Genomic DNA, 18,395 nt, shown 5'->3' with positions numbered 1-18,395 from the left:
TGAGGCTAATAGGAGGCATATGGGGGCTAATAGGCATATGGGGCTAATAGGAGGCATATAGGGGCTAATAGGAGGCATATAGGGGCTAATTGGAGGCATATGGGGGCTAATTGGAGGCATATGGGGTATATGGGGGCTAATTGGAGGCATATGGGGGCTAATTGGAGGCATATGGGGGCTAATTGGAGGCATATGGGGTCTATGGGGCTAATTGGAGGCATATGGGGTTAATTGGAGGCATATGGGGGCTAATTGGGGGCTAATAGGAGGCATATGGGGGCTAATTGGGGGCTAATTGGAGGCATATGGGGGCTAATTGGAGGCATATGGGGTCTATGGGGCTAATTGGAGGCATATGGGGTTAATTGGAAGCATATGGGGGCTAATAGGAGGCATATGGGGGCTAATTGGAGGCATATAGGGGCTAATTGGAGGCATATAGGGGCTAATTGGGGGCTAATAGGCATATGGGGGCTAATTGGGGGCTAATTGGAGGCATATGGGGGCTAATTGGAGGCATATGGGGGCTAATTGGAGGTATATGGGGGTCTATGGGGTTAATTGGAGGCATATGGGGGCTAATTGGAGGCATATGGGGGCTAATTGGAGGCATATGGGGGCTAATAGAAGGCATATGGGGGCTAATTGGAGGCATATGGGGGCTAATTGGAAGTATATGGGGTCTATGGGGCTAATTGGAGGCATATGGGGCTAATAGGAGGCATATGGGGGCTAATAGGAGGCATATGGGGGCTAATAGGAGGCATATGGGGCTAATTGAAGGCATATGGGGGCTAATTGGAGGCATATGGAGCTAATTGGAGGCATATGGGGGCTAATTAGAGGTATAATGGGGGCTACTTAGAGGCATAATGTGGGCTAATGAGGCATAATGTGGGCTAATGAGGCATAATGGGGGCTAATGGGGCTAATAAGAAGAATAATGGGGGCTAATGAGGCATAAGGGCTGATATGGGGGCTAATGAGAGGCATAATGAGGGCTAATGAGAGGCATAATGTGTCATCCACAGATGCCCCCATAACAGTGTGTCTTCCACAGATCCACCATAACAGTGCGCCTGTGCACTGACGAGAGACAGAAAGAAGGGGAAAGAATCCGCGGAAGCAAGCAGAGGACGGCACAGCAGACGACTGAATAGCTTCTTTTGTAAGTAAATTGTTTTATTATAACTGTATCCCTGCAGACCGCAACTCTCTCGTATTTTGTAATCTTATTTCTATATACTTATTTTGTTTTTGCCCCCCCATTTTTGACTGTGGTATCTTTGTGCCCCCCCTATATATTGTTCCTAGAGTCGCCACTGCGCATGGCTGCCAGTGGCACTGGGTCCCTAGTGTTTATTGATGATGTGACACAGGACAGAAGCAGCCGGATGAATTCTGGGGTTTTCAGAGACATACTGTGCGCTCAAATCCAGCCAAATGCAGCCAAACTGATTGGTCGGAGTTTCATAATACAGGTGGACAATGACCCAAAACATAAAGCCAAAGCAACCCAGGAGTTTATTAAAGCAAAGAAGTGGAATATTCTTGAATGGCCGAGTCCGTCCCCTGATCTGAGCCCAATAGAGCATTTCACTTGGTAAAGACTAAACTTCAGACAGAAAGGCCACAAACAAACAGCAACTGAAAACCGCTGCAGTAAAGGCCGAGCATTAATAAGGAGGAAACAGCGTCTGGTGATGTCCATGAGGTCAAGACTTCAGGCAGTCATTGCCAACAAAGGGATTCCAACCAAGTAATTAGAAATTAACATTTTATTTACAATTATTTGATTTGTCCAATTACTTTTGAGCCCCTGAAATGAAGGGATTGCGTTAAAAAAATGCTTTAGTTCCTCCCATTTTTATGCAATTATCTTGCCCACTGAATTAAAGCTGAAAGTCTGAACTTCTACTGCATCTGAATTGTTCTGTTCAAAATCCATTGTGGTAATGTGCAGAACAAAAAATAGAAAAATGTTGTCTTTGTCCAAATATATATGGACCTAACTGTAAGTGCATAAAATAAATAATTTGTAAAAAAAAAATATAATAATAACATAATAAAAAATATATATTTTTTATTTGGTTATGATTTTTTTTTTGTTAAAGATCAAGTTTCATGGAAGAACTTCTATTTATTTTTACATCATTTCTTTTTTAAGAGATAAGAAAATGTTAGTAACTTTTTTTTTTAAGAAAGGAGAGAGAGGCTCCTGCAGGATGTCACACACAGAGCTGTATCTTTAAAGAAAAAAAAAAAAAAAAAACACTTGCCACCCACCTAGCAGAAATGTGAAATCTGAGAATGGAGGCATCAGGAAAAGCTATTGGAATACAAGAGGAAGGAGCAGGGAATTCTCACACACACAAAGAAAATCTGTAGGGGGGGACCCAGCAGCTTCACAGCTCTGCATGAGGGAGGACACAGTCACATCCAGCCAACTAATATAGGTTACTGTGCATTATATGACGCTGACTCCTGCCTGGATTTGCACGCCGTGCCCTCATCCGCTGCCTGGATGGACCTGACCCGGGCACCCAGCCACACCAGTCTGCGGACCGCGCTGCTGCTCTCAGCTATCAGCTCCAGTAAGTCCCCAGCACTCTTGCTTACTTTCTTACGTAACTTTTTTGGTGTAGCAAAGCTGACTTTGTCACCTCGCTTTGCATGGTTTGTGCATTGTAATAACTAAACGTGTTAGGTTTATAGAAGGCAGAATGGGAATACCTAGCTCTTGACCTCAGACAAACTCAGCTCCCCTATGCTGTCTCTCAATACAGAGACCTCATGGATACTGATACATCTGAATATTGACTAAACATCTGCTAATAATGGGAAAAGCCTGTCCGTCAGACATTGCAGTCTGCAGCAGATGAGGGCAGGGATGCAGTACAGATGTAGGTAAGATGAGTTTGCCACTGGCACAACTCTCTGTGGCATCGCGTAGCACTGAAAGTAAACCCGATCCATTATATTAAAGGGTTTCCAACTAATCTATCCACTGGATAGGTGACACGCGTCTGATCGTTGGAGGTCCGACCACTGGGACACCCACCGTTCACGAGAAACGGGGTTCCATGCTCCCCCCCCCCCCTTCGAATGGAGCGGTCGTCGCTCATGCGCACAACCGCTACATTCAAAGTCTTGCTTTGCCACATAGAGACAAGCGTCGTACTCCCCATCAGTCCCATGGGGCCCCCATGAACACCGCTCCATTAAAACAGCGGATACAGGACTATTTTGGGGTTTGAAGGATTAAAAGGGTCCCCCGAAAGCTTGGAGTCAACCACCTCTGGCACACTAGCATTTGTAAAACCACAACCCCCAGCATGCAACCCAACAACAGGCGGAGTGCCCCCGGATGACGTTGTCCATGTACCATATTGCTTGCTTCCACATTGCCTGCCCTGGTCCTCCAGATCAACACTTGGAGAGGCAAATATTTCTGGATTATCAGTTGGTCATAGAAAATTCTATAAAAACCAGTAGCGTACTAAAGGAGATAAGTGCAAAATCAAATATTTTCACAGATCTGCTACTGTCACATTTTGAGACATTTTATAATTGTGTCTCTCCTCTCAGTCTGGGTTATACGGCATTCTGAATTATTGGATGCTGGAGGAGAGGAACAGAGGGTCGAGGCATGGTTGTGGAGACTATAATACCAGGCATAGACACACCGGCAGACTATATCCATACTGGGAGGCTGGAGCACCAGATGGCAGAGCTTTGGTCTGACAGCTGTATACGCCGGAGACAGGTGTATGTACGGTGTGCTGTATACATCGCACTGCATGTGCCTCGAGAGTTCCCAGTCATTCTGCATGTCAAATATACTCGTAGGACTCCCATTCTCCCGAAAGAAGAGTCTCCCTTTTTGGTCTCCGTCGGGTTAGTATAGGTCAAAGATACGATATTTCTGTCATATGGAATGGGTAAAAAAATGTACACTGTGCAGTATATGGGAGGGGGGGTAAACATGAGAACCTATGGATGACTGTTAAAACATGTAGTTTATATCTGAAATAACTTTTATAGGTCACTTAATTTTCAAAAAACATTTGATATGTCATAGAGACATTATAAGTTTAATAGGTAGAGGTCTGAGTGCTGAGACCCCGACAATCTCTAGAATGAGGAGAGAGAAGCAAGCTCATATCGCCTCAATGCTCAGACCCCCACCTTTCGAAACTTTTAATATGTCTCTATGATATATCAAAAGTTTTTAAAAAGTTAGTGACCCACAGGAATAGGCATTAAAGGGGTAGTCTAGCTTCTACTATGCGCTCGCTTCTCTCCCCTCCTTCTAGAGATCGATGGGGGTCTCGGGGCTCAGACACTCACCGATCTAAACTTTTGGTATGACTCTATGAAATATCAAACGTTTTTGAAAAGTTAGTAACCCTCTAATCTGCTGGAATAGGCATTAAAGGGGGAGTTCAGCTTTTACTAAGTGATGCCCTGTTCTCAGGACAGGCCATCACTAGCTGTTAAGCAGGGCTCCGACACTCCACATCCCCACTTTACTGACTGTTTGGGTGTAGCTTCATTGCTGGAAGGCGGCAGCAGAACTACCATTAAAGTCAGTGGAGGCACTGGCCACTGCACAGTTGATGGAGATGTGTAGTTCCAGCATCAACTTCCAGAATAGCTGTACAGCGGGGGTGCCTGGTTTCGGACCCTCACCAATCAGCTACTGATGGCCTTCCTAACAATTAATAGTTTTTTTTTTACTGATGACCTATTCTTCAGTATAGGTCATCAGTATCTGATCAGTGGGGGTCTGACACCCGGGACCCCCACTGATCAGCTGTTTGAAAAAGCAACGGCGCTTGCAGCAGTGCCACTGCCTTCTCTCTGCTCACCAAGCACAGCGCCTTACATTGTATAGTGGCAGTGCTGGGTATTGCAGTTCAGCCCCATTCACGTCAATGGAGCTGAGCTGTGCCTAGGCCACATGTCCGATGAACGTGACGTCACATGGCCTAGGGAAAGCTGGAAAAGGCTGCGGAGCTACTGCGAGCGTTGCTGCCTTCTCAAACAGATAACAGGTGGGGGTCCTGGGTGTCAGACCCCCACCAATCAGATAATGATGACCTATCCTGATGAAAGGTCAACAGAAGTAAAGTCTCAGAAAATCCTTAAAAGAGGACCTGCCCCCTCTCCAGAATAGATACTCCAGAATTGTAATTTTATGTGAAATACAATAATTTATTAAAACTGATACATGCTTGATTACTGGTGGTCCCACTGTAGGGAGCCCCACTAATTAGAAGAACAAGCGTCCAATGTCCCACATTTGAATAGTTGCACCTGCATGCTGCCACCCCAAAGTCTGTGGAGCTGGCAGAGATAGCTGAGAACAACGCTTGGCCATCTTTGTCAGGCTCCTAGACTTGAATGGAGTGGTACCGCGGGGGTGTGCTCTGTCATTGACCGCCACAAGTGCAAAGATCAGGAGGGCAGAAACTGAAGCTGAATGTCAGAGACAGCCGGGCACCTGACCAGTGGCAGCCAATATTCTGCAGGGCTGGGGTTTTATAGGAGCTGCAGATTAAAGCCCCTTAATTATCCCCATAAAAACAAGCATGGGTGGTCATTAAGGGGTTAACATGCTTCTTGCCGCACCACGACCCATTTCGAATGTGAATGTACCCTCAAAGAAAAAATGAAGCAAGACACAGCGCTAGAATCCTCTCCTCTTCTTTTTACCACCGCTGGGTGCGCAGTCACTTTCCTGTTGTTTCCGATGGGTAATTTCTTACATCTGGTTATTTGAACTATTAGCGGATTACTTTTTAGTTCTTCCACAGGAAACAACCCAAAAGGTCATCACTCACAGTCACATCTCTGACGCTATGGATGGCAGGGTCGAGGGTCATTTCCTGTGAAATCTTAGTATCCGTTCCAGTTCCACATGTCGATTTGTATCTAAACCTCCCGTCGCTGCCAGATGAGTTTAGGTTTAGCTTGTCAAAACGGACAATTGTCTAGGAGCCTCCACCATAGGGGCTTTAGCCACACACAAGAGCGCTGGCTGATCCTGTTGACCTCAGCAGGATCTGCCGACCACTATGTAATGTTTATGTCCAATGTGTTACACCGCTACCCCCAACAGTTATGTTTCTAGGAACCGCCACCAGTCTTGATCAAGTTCTGAAGTTTTGCAACTTCATCTGGATATCCTAGTTTTTATGATTTCCGTCTGGAAAACTCCAGCATTGAATCTATGGCAGAAATCCAAAGATGTCTCCTGGATTTCTGCTATGGATTTGGCATCCTGTGGATCCGCACTTGGATTTTACCAGCATGCTCTATGTGCTGCAGTATTTTTCATGTGTATTGCTGTAGGCTTCGATATAGGGGTTATCCAAGAGTATAAAGTGGCCCCCCATGTGCCGGGCCCCCCACATGGAATATACTTACCCCGCTCCTTGTGGTGCTGCTGGTCCCCACGCTGCCGCTGCTGCTTCTCCCTGTTCATGGATGAAAACATCCGATGTCGGGGGAGGCGGGGACGAGCCTCCCTAGCGTCACCCGCGATGCTAGGGAGGCTCATCCCCATCCCCGCCTGCCATTGGCTGCCCTCCCCCCGACACCAGATGTTTTAATCCGTGTACAGTGAGAAGCAGCAGTGGCGGTGCGGGAACCAACAGCTCTGCATGTGAGGGGCCCAGCACATGGGGGGACACTTTATACTCTTGGATAACCCCTTTAAGGCCTCATGCACACTACCATGTACATTTTGTGCATGCCACAAGTTGGAGTAGGACCCATTGATTCCAAAGGGTTATTTTCTATCTTTTGTGGAACAGACACACTGATGGGAACGGCACACGGATGCCAAAATGCGGCATACACTCGGACGACATGCCTATTTTGTAGATCCGCGGTTTGTGACTGCAGCATTAGCCTAAAGCATGTGTAAATAATACTTGCAAACTCTCCTGGAACATCTGGGAGGATCCCAGAAAAAAAGAGACCTCCCAAATGAGTTGGCAGATCTACTGCACGACACATGAAAGCAACCCTCCATGAGAAGTAACTTTATGTGGCATCGGGATGGTGCATCAGCCCATGTTCTGAAAGGGAGTCGTGTGTCACAAAAGTGGTGGAGTCTAGATGTAAGGGTACGGCCACATGGTCAGGATTCTGCATGCAGTTTGGAAGCCAAAATCAGGAGTGGATCATAAAAGGAGATAAAGTATACCAGACTTTTTTGAATTTACTAGTTTTGTCTTCCAAAACTGCATGCAGAAACCTGACTGTGTAGCCGTACCCTAAGGCGGCCAATTCTTGTGGATAGAAGCATGTCCATGTCTGAAAAATGAGGGCTTTTTGTGTCTTAATCAAGTCCATCCTGCAAGCCAACTTCTAAATATAGACAAGTATGAGTGAAAAAAATCTCACCCAAAAAATGATTTAAAAAAACTAATGAAATGTATGAACCTAAGGAAGGAAACCTAAGTGTGCACTATCAGAAGACCCTCCGGTCTAAAAGCCCCCTTACACATTATTGCATTGTTGGCCGGACCTGCTGAGGAGACCGGGTTCGCCCAACAGTCCAATATGTGTGGGGAACGCCCGACGGTTCCCTGACAGATGATGTCGGGGGAGAGAAGGGTGGGGCAAAGTGAATATTTTTGCCCAATCCTTTTGTTCTCCTGGGAGCGTCTGGCAACAGCTTTATCTTCTACCCATTTAAAATACATACATTGATCTATGTGTATGGGGGAGCCGGGTGGGAGTCAGGAGACATAGCTGTCAGGCGAACATTCGCATGTCGGCTGTCAGCTATTGAATGTGTATGACTGCCCTAATTATATATTGAATCCTGAATATGGGTGGGTTTGGTCTCCAGAACTTGTAGTCCTCCACTCCACCAGCTCATGTACATGTCACAAGTGTAACCAGGCTTTGCGGGCAGTCATTTGCACTTGACAGAACTGTGCGCATCACATTTAGCAAACTAATTGGCTCTCTTATTATGCAAATGTACAGAGAGTAATGGAAATGCAAATGGGGAACTGATTCACTTTTTTATAAATCAAGTGCAAATTAAGGTCAGTGGTTCTGCGGGAGACAGTACATTTCTCTATTTGTCAGGCAATCTTTCATCAACTCCAGCAGTATGATATATCCTCCAGCAGTATGATATATCCTCCAGCAGTATGACCGCCATGATGATTTCTTTCAGCCATCTCTCGTCTCTGTAGTTTGGCAAAAAAACATCTTAGTTTACTACTTTTCCATTATCCTCCCATCTTCTGGACAAATCATCCTACCACCCCCAATACTGTGCCTGCCGTGCTCCCCAATACTATACTGCAGAAATAGATAAACCCCCTGATAATACTAGTACCATGCAGATAGTGCCCTTCAATAATTATTGGCATGCAGTGTCCTGAAATAACTGCACCCAGCAAATAGTGCCCCTGATACCAATAGTGTAAACATAAGGTCCCCCCAAAATTACTGTGCTAAGCTAATATTATGCCAGGGAGCTCCTACACACTTGGTAGTAACACTGCCCCTACAGTGCCCCCAACATGTCCCCACTGTGCCCCAGAAGTAATAATGCTCCCATAGTGCCCATACTAGTATTATGTTCCCCACAGTCCCCCAGTAGTAATAAAGCCCACCACAATGCCACCCAGTAGTAATAATTTTCCTTATAATGTTTAATGCCCCCAGTTGTGCCAATGTCCCCATAGTGTCCCCATGATGTGTCCCAGTATAAAATACCCCTATATAATGCCCCCAGGTCAATGCCCCCATAGTGCTCCTCTGCCCCCTTTCCCAATGTGCCCCTATAATGTGCCAGTATAAAATACCCCTATATAAAGCCCCCAGTAAATGCCCTCATAGTGCTCCTCTCCCCCCTTTCTCATTGTGCCGCCGATTATGTACCAGTATAAAATGTCCCAGTAGATGCACTAATAGTGCTCCTCTCCCCCCTTCCCCATAGTGCACCCCATCCCCATAATGTACCAGTATAAAATTCCCCGTATACAGAGCCCCCCATATAAAATACCCCTTCTTTGTGCCCTCAGTAGATGTTCCCATAGTGTTCATCTCCCCCTTCCCCATAGTGCCCCACATTTAAAATACCCCTTTTTTGTGCCCTCAGTTGATGCCCCCCAATAATGTGCCAATAAGAAGTGCCCCTAGATGCCCCCATACTGTTCCTCTCCCCCCTTCCCCATAGTGGCCATGATATAAAATACCACTTTTGTGCCCCCATAGTGCCCACCAATAATGTGCCAGTAAGGAGTGCCTCTAGATGCCCCGATAGTGCTCCTTTCCTGCATTGTGTGCTATATAAAAGAATAAACAATTATACTTACCTCCATGAGGCTGGCAGCGATGCAATGCAGGCCTCTTCCGGCTTGTGTCCCGCGCTGTACGGCTCAGGCGGCGCCTGCACCGGCCTCTGATAGGCTGCAGCCTCTCTACTGCCCCGCAGCACATCCATCTGTATGGCTGTCCTCAGGACGGCGATAGAGATGAATATACAGATGAGCGCTTCCACAATGGAAGCGCTCATCTCTCCCTGCCCTGCTGCTCCACCTGAGGCGATCGCCTCACCTAGCCTAATTGGCGGTGCAGCCCTGTACTTTATTACATAAGACTTTGAGCTATTTCAAATTTCCTTACAATGTAAAAAATACATAGCCTTCAACTTTTGATGCCAATCAAACAGATATCCTGAAAACTAAAGGTAAACTCTGGTGAAATAATTCAAGAGGTGGTTACATCATACTAATGTAGAATTATGTGTCCCCAGTTTTCTATAAGTTTGGACCATTGTCTAGAAATATACATTTGTAACGGGCAGTGGTGGTAACTAACCAGTCTGACTTTGGGCTAAACCTAAGGGCATTATCCTGGCGGTTCCCTGGTATTCACTCTTTAACCCCTGTACAGGGATCTGGACTTTGTTGCAGAGGCCGCTACCTCCAAGAGTAGTCCTGGTGTAGTTGTCAGCTGACCTATGGGGGGTCAGAGACACCGATGTGGAGCACCAAGGGATCCGGCAAAACACACCAGAAAACTAGCCAAGGTCAGGGCAGGCGGCAAACATCGATAGAACAGGTCAGAGGTCGGGGCAGGCGGAAATGGGTCAAAACAGAGAAAAAGCTATAGTCAAGGCAGGCAGCGGAAAGTCAGAATAGTCAGGCAGAGAAAGGGGTCGGTACTAGCAAATAACAAAACACCTTTTCTGGTGAACTAGGTACTTAAGCTCAGACACCCTCCCTTGAGGAAACTGCCTTATATACCACGGAACATCCTGTCATCTGTGGATGACACACTGTTATGGGGGATCTATGGATGACACACTGTTATGGGGGATCTGTGGGTGACACACTGTTATGAGGGATCTATGGATGACACACTGTTATGGGGGATCTGTGGGTGACACACTGTTATGAGGGATCTATGGATGACACACTGTTATGAGGAATCTGTGGGTGACACACTGTTATGAGGGATCTATGGATGACACACTGTTATGGGGGATCTGTGGATGACACACTGTTATGGGGGATCTGTGGGTGACACACTGTTATGAGGGATCTATGGATGACACACTGTTATGAGGGATCTATGGATGACACACTGTTATGGGGGATCTGTGGATGACACACTGTTATGGGGGATCTGTGGGTGACACACTGTTATGAGGGATCTATGGATGACACACTGTTATGGGGGGATCTGTGGATGACACACTGTTATGGGGGAATCTGTGGGTGACACACTGTTATGAGGGATCTATGGATGACACACTGTTATGGGGATCTGTGGATGACACACTTTTATGGGGGATCTATGGATGACGCACTGTTATGGGGGATCTATGGATGACACACTGTTATGAGGGATCTATGGATGACACACTGTTATGGGGATCTGTGGATAACACACTGTTATGGGGATCTGTGGATAACACACTGTTATGGGGATCTGGAGATAGTGGATAGGTTGAAAAAATTGACCTTTTTTTGGAACGGCGCTGCTGCAGAAGGAAGTCAGAACTCGGTGGATAAATAGAAGGATCTTTATTTATAGTTTTGTCTACACGTTTCAGGGGCGAACTGCCCCCTTCATCAGGACAATAAATCTGTGTCACATTTTTTAAACCTATCCACTATCCGCCGTATCCCTGTGACCGTTTCCCACGGCAACGGGGAAGGACCTGGGCAGCAGCAGCAGACACCCCTGCAAGCTGGACAGGTTTTTTTACCAGCAAAAGTGATTCAAAGGAGTTGTGACTCATCACAACCCAAAACGGTAAGCACAATCAGTGTATTGGTGTTTTTAAACTATCAAATGGTTCCACACACGAGGCGCTGCCTCCTGTCTCTCTCTTTTTTATCTAGGGGATCTGTGGATGACACACTGTTATGGGGGATCTGTGGATGACACACTGTTATGGGGGATCTGTGGATGACACACTGTTATGGAGGATCTGTGGATGACACACTGTTATGGGGGATCTGTGGATGACACACTGTTATGGGGGATCTGTGGATGACACAATGTTATGGGGGATCTGTGGATGACACACTGTTATGGGGGATCTGTGGATGACACACTGTTATGGAGGATCTGTGGATGACACACTGTTATGGGGGATCTGTGGATGACACACTGTTATGGGGGATCTGTGGATGACACACTGTTATGGGGGATCTGTGGATGACACACTGTTATGGGGGATCTGTGGGTGACACACTGTTATGGGGGATCTGTGGATAACACTGTTATGGGGGATCTGTGGATGACACACTGTTATGGGGGATCTGTGGATGACACACTGTTATGGGGGATCTGTGGATGACACACTGTTATGGGGGATCTGTGGATAACACTGTTATGGGGGATCTGTGGATGACACACTGTTATGGGGGTTCTGTGGATGACACACTGTTATGGAGGATCTGTGGATGACACACTGTTATGGGGGATCTGTGGATGACACACTGTTATGGGGGATCTGTGAATGACACACTGTTATGGGAGCTCTGTGGATGACACACTGTTATGGGGGATCTGTGGATGATGCTGTTATGGGGATTCTGTGGATGACACTAATATGTGGGGATCGGTGGATGACACGGTTATGGGGGATCAGTTGATGACACGGTTATGGGGGATCTGTGGATGACGCACTGTGATGGGAGATCTGTGGATGACACGCTGTTATGGGGGATCTGTGGATGACACAATGTTATGGAGGATCTGTAGATGACACTGTTATGGGGATCTGTGGATGACACGCTGTTATGGGGGATCTGTGGATGACACATTGGTATGGGGGATCTGTGGATGACACTGTTATGGGGATCTATAAGTGACACACTGTTATGGGGTATCCGTGGGTGACACACTCTTATGGGGGATCCGTGGGTGACACACTCTTATGGGGGATCCGTGAATGACACCTGGAGCACAGAGAGCACACACTGGGAGCACAGGGGGCACACACTGGAAGCACAGGGGGCATACACTGGGAGCACACACTGGGAGCACAGGGGGCACACACAAGGAGCAAAGCTTGCACAGGGAGTGCACACAGCTCACACAGGTAGGGTGGCCACTGGTACCGGACCGCTAAACCACGCCCCCGTTGCTGGCAAAAGGAAAAAAATAAATAACTGGAAGATGGGAAGGTGAGCTGGCAGGGCAGTCCAGGGTGCTTCTCTCACCCTCAGTCAGCCACAGAGAGCCATGTCCACGGGCTCTACTGACTGACTGGGGGGGAAGAGAAGCCTCAGTCAGTCAGTCAGTTTGTAGTTGCAGTACAATGCTGCTGTCTGAGCGTGAGCTACTGAAAAAGGAGGACATCCCTGTGTCCGTCCAGCCCTACACTTAATGGAGGACAGGGAGCCAGAAAACCGGACATCTGGCCACCCTACACAGGGGGCACAGGAAGCAAACATATGGAGCACACAACGTTCACACAGGGGGCATACCACTCAGACAGGGTAAATGGGGAGCTCATAGTGGAAACTCACAGGTCAGTGACCATCAGTACTTGAGGGCAGTGCAGGGCTGCTACAATGACAGTGTGACCACCAGCGGCCCTGCACCCTCCTCCTATAGACATTGTTGCATTTTTTTTTTTAACAATGACTTACCAGATCCATAATTAGCTGGAGAGGGAGCAGGCCAGGTGTTTATGCAGCGGGCAGGAAAAAAGCCATCCGCCATGGGATCCCTTTTAAATGTTATGAATGTTTGTTGTGACGCCAGTTGCATTGCAGGCACAGGCCCCCCCTTTAGTGATAGGATGGTACCCAGATGTAGGAATACCAGAGTGGTGTAATGGTAGCCTAAAATGCCCCCTTTAGGTGTGGCTGTGCACGTGTCACAGTGCTTCCTACCTGGGTATTCTGGAACCCCAGGCGTGGTCGTCGGTTGCAGAAAAGGGAATAGTTGAAGGAAATGGAGAAAAAAATGTAGTACAGAATTTGTATAACGTTGAACAGCAGCTTTTCTTGAATAAACTTTCTTCCAAACGATTTTTAGACTTTATCTTGGTTACTCTGGCAGGCATTAACTCTGGCAGGCAAACACACTCGGCTCTGCTACATCTGTTGCTCTCTGGCTCTGCTGTGCTAACAATATTAAATAGGAACTTTTCCTTTCTGCTGAACTTGACTTTCTATAGTCTGTCTTTGGCTTTATCCAGAGGAGCTTTTCTCTGGCTTCTGAAGCTTGTAGCTTGGGCCTCTAGGTCCAGCAGAGCGGAAGGTGCTATGCTGGATAGAACACAGCCTTCCCCCAGCAGAGGGGTAAGCTAGACATGACCTCTCCCCTAGAAGGGGTAGGCTAGACTGACTTTTACTAACTAAAACTCCTCCCTCTCTAAAGACGGCTAGAATGCATAGAAGGTTCCATTAAAGGAAAAACAGCTCTGCCATTATTGCCGCCATCTGCTGGTGAACCAGGCACATTACATGTTAACAGTCACAAAATCAGAAATACAAATACACAATGTGCATACACATAATGGCATGAAATCAACCATAGGAGAGGGGCATTACATTTGGGTAAGAGATGGTCCTGGGAGCACCCTGCCGTCCAGCAGCTGAGGTCAGAGCCTGGGGGTCGGATGCAGCAGAAGGCCCAGTTATCACCAGTCATCCCAGTCTGAGGTCTTGCAGCCTGGAGCAAGTGCAGGGAATGGATGGGGGACGGAGCTGTGTTATCTCAGCCTACGCAGAATGTCCTAAAGCTGGTCTGTGGTATCAGGATTGTAGATAATGTGGTGCCGTCACTGACATCTGGTGAGACAGAGTGACATTATGTGCGAGGTGCACAGCAGAGGTGATTGTGTAAATTTACAGGGGCCGCTGCAGCATGTTAGAAAGGATGCATGTGGAGGAGGGAAATAAAGCAATTGAATACCAAAAAAGGCTCCCACCATCGGACGGCTTATGTATCAAACAGCAGGGGGTCCCTTTCGGGAAGGGGGTCCTGGGCAATTGCCCTGTTGGAGTATATCTACAAAATATATATCTTGGTTGACATTGCCTGGTTATAATAGGCCATTAAACCATGAACTCAGTGAGGTTTATACATCGCTGGTATCTCCTCTCTGTAGTTCCTCCTGAACCTCTTCAAGAACAGAGATAGAAGTGAGGAGTTCTCCTGGCAACAGAGTCTATATTTCCAGCTACAAGTTTTATTCTGGAAAAGGTGCCAAGTGATCAGACTTAACACCTTAAATGTGCAATTCACCCATGACACAAAACAACACGTTGTCATTATTTTACTACAGTCATTTAGTTAGAGGTAGTACAAAAAAATCATCTTCTTGGGTCGCAGTCAGTCTATGGGCTGCTATCAATACTAACACCCTTAACAAAGTGGGTCACATCAGTGGCGTAACTATTAGGGGTGCAGAGGATCGGGTTCACACTTGGGCCTTAGAGGGCCCTTTTGCATCATAAGAGGAGACCAGGTGCAAAAAATAATGGGTCACGGGTTGGGGGTCATGTTATATAATATGCATTGAGGTTGAGGAGTTACCGTTACAGTAGGTCATTGTGCAGTATCCCAGACCTGGGAGTATCTGCAATTGTTTAATGTTTTATACACAATGTTATGTAATAGAATGTGATGCTGTGCCATTTATTCCAGCAGGGGAGGTAATGGTTGGCAGGTACAGGGCTAACTACCCTGTTCCTCCCCTTTTGGTAGGAGTCTTCTGGTCCGACTTCCTTCCAGGAGAGGAGAGTTCCAGTCTAGTGAGACAATGATTACTCGACAGTATTCCCGACTCGATTTCTAAGAGTGATTTCTCCTCTGTCTTGTCAGCTTTCAAACAAGCTCAGTTGCATGTTTCTAGCTGCTACCATTCAGGAACAAGCAGCATATAAAGCAGCCCCCCCCCCCCCCCCTCCACTTTCTGCCCAGGCCTTCTCCTCCCAGTGCTCTCCCCGTCTCTTGTTTATATCAGAGAGGAGACAGCCTGCACATGACAAGGCTGTGAGAAGAGGGCTGCAGAATAGGAAAGTAAACAGAGTTTGCCCTCCTGGACCTTTGTTATATTACAAAGCGATCTATCTGGCCTGCTGGCTTGAACTAATCTCCCCGCTTAAACCCAACCATCCTTAGATGTTGAACTAGAAACGCACATGTTCTCACAGCCCCAGATTGGCTACCACTCTTGTCTGCCCCTGCCAGTCAAGACAGCTTCAATCACCAGTATACTTACCTTAGGAAGTATTAAAGTTTGGTGTAACTTCTGCTTAAATATGGCTAACAATGATGACCTGTCTCTCCTGATGCCCATTGGCGTTATCCCCCTTTGGAAATCTGGTTCCAATTACTCCATGTCCCACTGACTCAGTTACCTCCTACCTATTTAGAGACTGACTTACTCTTCGTGCCTCCTCCTCCACTCCTTCAATTGTATCATTTACTTGAAACATTTATTTTCTTATTGCTTAAGGCACCTTTGAGGGAATTGAACAGTCTCAAAAATTCACCTAAAGCTCGCTTTATCTCAAACTTCTACTCCTGTCTTCTTTTCACTCATCCGATACGAAGCCCTATTATTACAGGAATAAGAACAATAGTTTGGCCTTCAATTTTCAGATGAAGAGGTTAGAACCATTCTAAGCCACTCCCATGTCTTATCCCGCTTATACAAGCTTCTGACTCTTTAGTACCGAACTCCTGCCTATTTAAAAAAAAAAAAAATCTGTGTAGCTCCAGTAATTGCGACTCTACCAGTAGCTATCTTTATATCTGGTTTACTTGCCCAATCATCTCCCAGTTTTGGGATAAAATGTGTAAGGAAATTTAGATAACTTGTAAACGCAATATTACCATCAAGCCAAAAACAGTATTGCTTTGTCTGACCTCAACTGATTTTAAACCATCAAAATGATGTTTCACCACTTGGTTATTCAAGTGGCAAAAATTCTTATCCCCCTTAAATTAGCAATGAAAAGAAAAAGTCAATCAAATGTATGGATTTGAAGAACCTTGTAGCTGGGTACCCAAGCTAAATTTCTTACCCTCTGGGCCCTTGGTCCTCTTATTCTAATTCCAATCTGTGATTGTTTCCCCTGGTCAAACTCTGCATCTATGCCTACCATTATCCTCTCCGTACATCATACCTGCCATGACTATCACCTTAGGGTCCTGAAAGATAACCATTGAAGGCCCTTACTTTATGAGAGACACTTTCTGGAACTGACATCTCTCCCTGTTCTCTTTTTGTGTTTTCTATTTTGTTACTTGGTAAAATGATATCTGGAGATATTATCATATTCATTTAGGCCCTACGTGGCCTTCTAAGTCTTACAATGTATGGTGCGCATGCGTGACCACTGCTCCATTCTCTTCTTTGGGACTGCTGTGAGCACTGTACTCAAGAGTCCTACAGGAGCATGATTTTTGGGCAGTGCTAAAGCACCATCTTATAATATGGATATTTTAAATTCATCTTTTTTGCTCCATGTAACTAAATGGTCAGAAAATTTGAATAAGTTGAGTTTCGGCGTCTCTTTTCTGTTGGCCTCCAGAGAACACAGCTACTACGGTCATCCACTGCTTCAAGGGCAGTTTAGAGGGAATGCCTTTTTACTCTGCGGTTCTGAGACATTAACCCACTTTATGGACTATTTGATTATCAACCTGATTTAATGAATCAGTTTTTACCTTGTAATTGGTGAACATCTAGCGTTCTACATCATAACAGCCCGGTGGCCGCCATTTCATCCCCGCTCCTGCACACAATTAGATACAGAAAATTAGGCTTCATTATTAGACATTTTAATTGAAGTTAGTCAATAGTAATGAAACTTGATCTTTGTCTCTTGGCCCAGTGCTGGCTCGTGAATTAAATCATCTCATCTTGTGCAGGTTTCTATAGGGAATGGCCTTTAAAAAATTATAGAAAACTGGGAAATGGCTCTAAAACTCTTTATCCAAATGTAATTATTCTGAAAACAAACATTTGGCCTCATGGAACACACGAGAATGAAGATTAATCACAGATGCCTTTTACCAAGGTGTTTTGTAAGGCAACGGGCACAGGAAAATAGCATAAATTGAATATTTAAAAGGGTTTCCGAGACTTAAATACTGATGACCTATCCTCTGGATAAGTCATCAGTATCTGATCGGTGGAAGTCCAACACCCGGGAACCAACCGATCAGCTGTTTGAGAAGGCTCCTGTGAGCTCCACGGCCTTCTCCATGCTAACCAAGCTGGAAAGCTGTAGAAGGTTGCAGTGCTACTGTGAATGTCGCTGCCTTCTCAAACAGCTAATCGTGGGGGTCCTAGGTGTTGAACCCCCACTGATTAGATACTGATGACCTATATACTGCCGCAGATTGTCCCAATGAACGAGCAAATGCTCGATCATCGGGCAATCCAAATCTTTTGACATGTTCGAAAATTATCATTGGCAGGCAGTAAATTGCTGGTGTCTAATAATGATCTGCCACTGGCAAACCATTATACAGCCCATGCTGTGGAGGAGATTGCTGCATGTAATAGCAGCGGTCTCCTCTGCTGGCGAGCTGCTGGCAATCGCCTGCCACATCGGGCTGTGCAATACTGCCTTCAAAAGATTTGGAATGCCCGATGATCGAGCATTTGCGCATTCATCAGGCAATCGCGGCAATATTAGACTGCAAGATGATCGCTAATGAGCAGTCATGCAAAAATCTGGCAGTGTAATACAGACTCACGTCTCAGAAACCCTCCCCCCTTTGGGGCTAAAAATATGGATTACTCAGTTGACTTTCAAGTGAAATTGGAAGTAGTTGCCTTAATAGTATTATATAAGTTACTTTTTCAATATTTATTTGCAGCCCCCTAGGGGATTTGTACCATTGACTAACTGCTATTGACGTCT

General features: G+C 46.1%; 1 protein-coding gene across 1 annotated transcript in view; it reads left to right on the top strand.

Annotated features, from left to right (window-relative positions):
• Positions 1 to 2,336: 2,336 nt before the first annotated feature.
• The window catches only part of CYYR1 (cysteine and tyrosine rich 1), a 96,966-nt gene continuing 80,907 nt past the window's right edge, over positions 2,337 to 18,395 (top strand). Inside the window, exon 1 of the mRNA XM_044287609.1 lies at positions 2,337 to 2,594. Within this exon, the coding sequence (XP_044143544.1) occupies positions 2,525 to 2,594 (70 nt within the window). The 5' untranslated portion in view covers positions 2,337 to 2,524. The remainder of the gene's footprint in view (positions 2,595 to 18,395) is intronic.

Source organism: Bufo gargarizans, chromosome 3, assembly GCF_014858855.1.
Source record: "Bufo gargarizans isolate SCDJY-AF-19 chromosome 3, ASM1485885v1, whole genome shotgun sequence".
Lineage (NCBI taxonomy): Eukaryota > Metazoa > Chordata > Amphibia > Anura > Bufonidae > Bufo > Bufo gargarizans.
The sequence above is the reverse complement of the archived record's forward strand: the minus strand, read 5'-3'. Positions and strand labels throughout refer to the sequence as shown.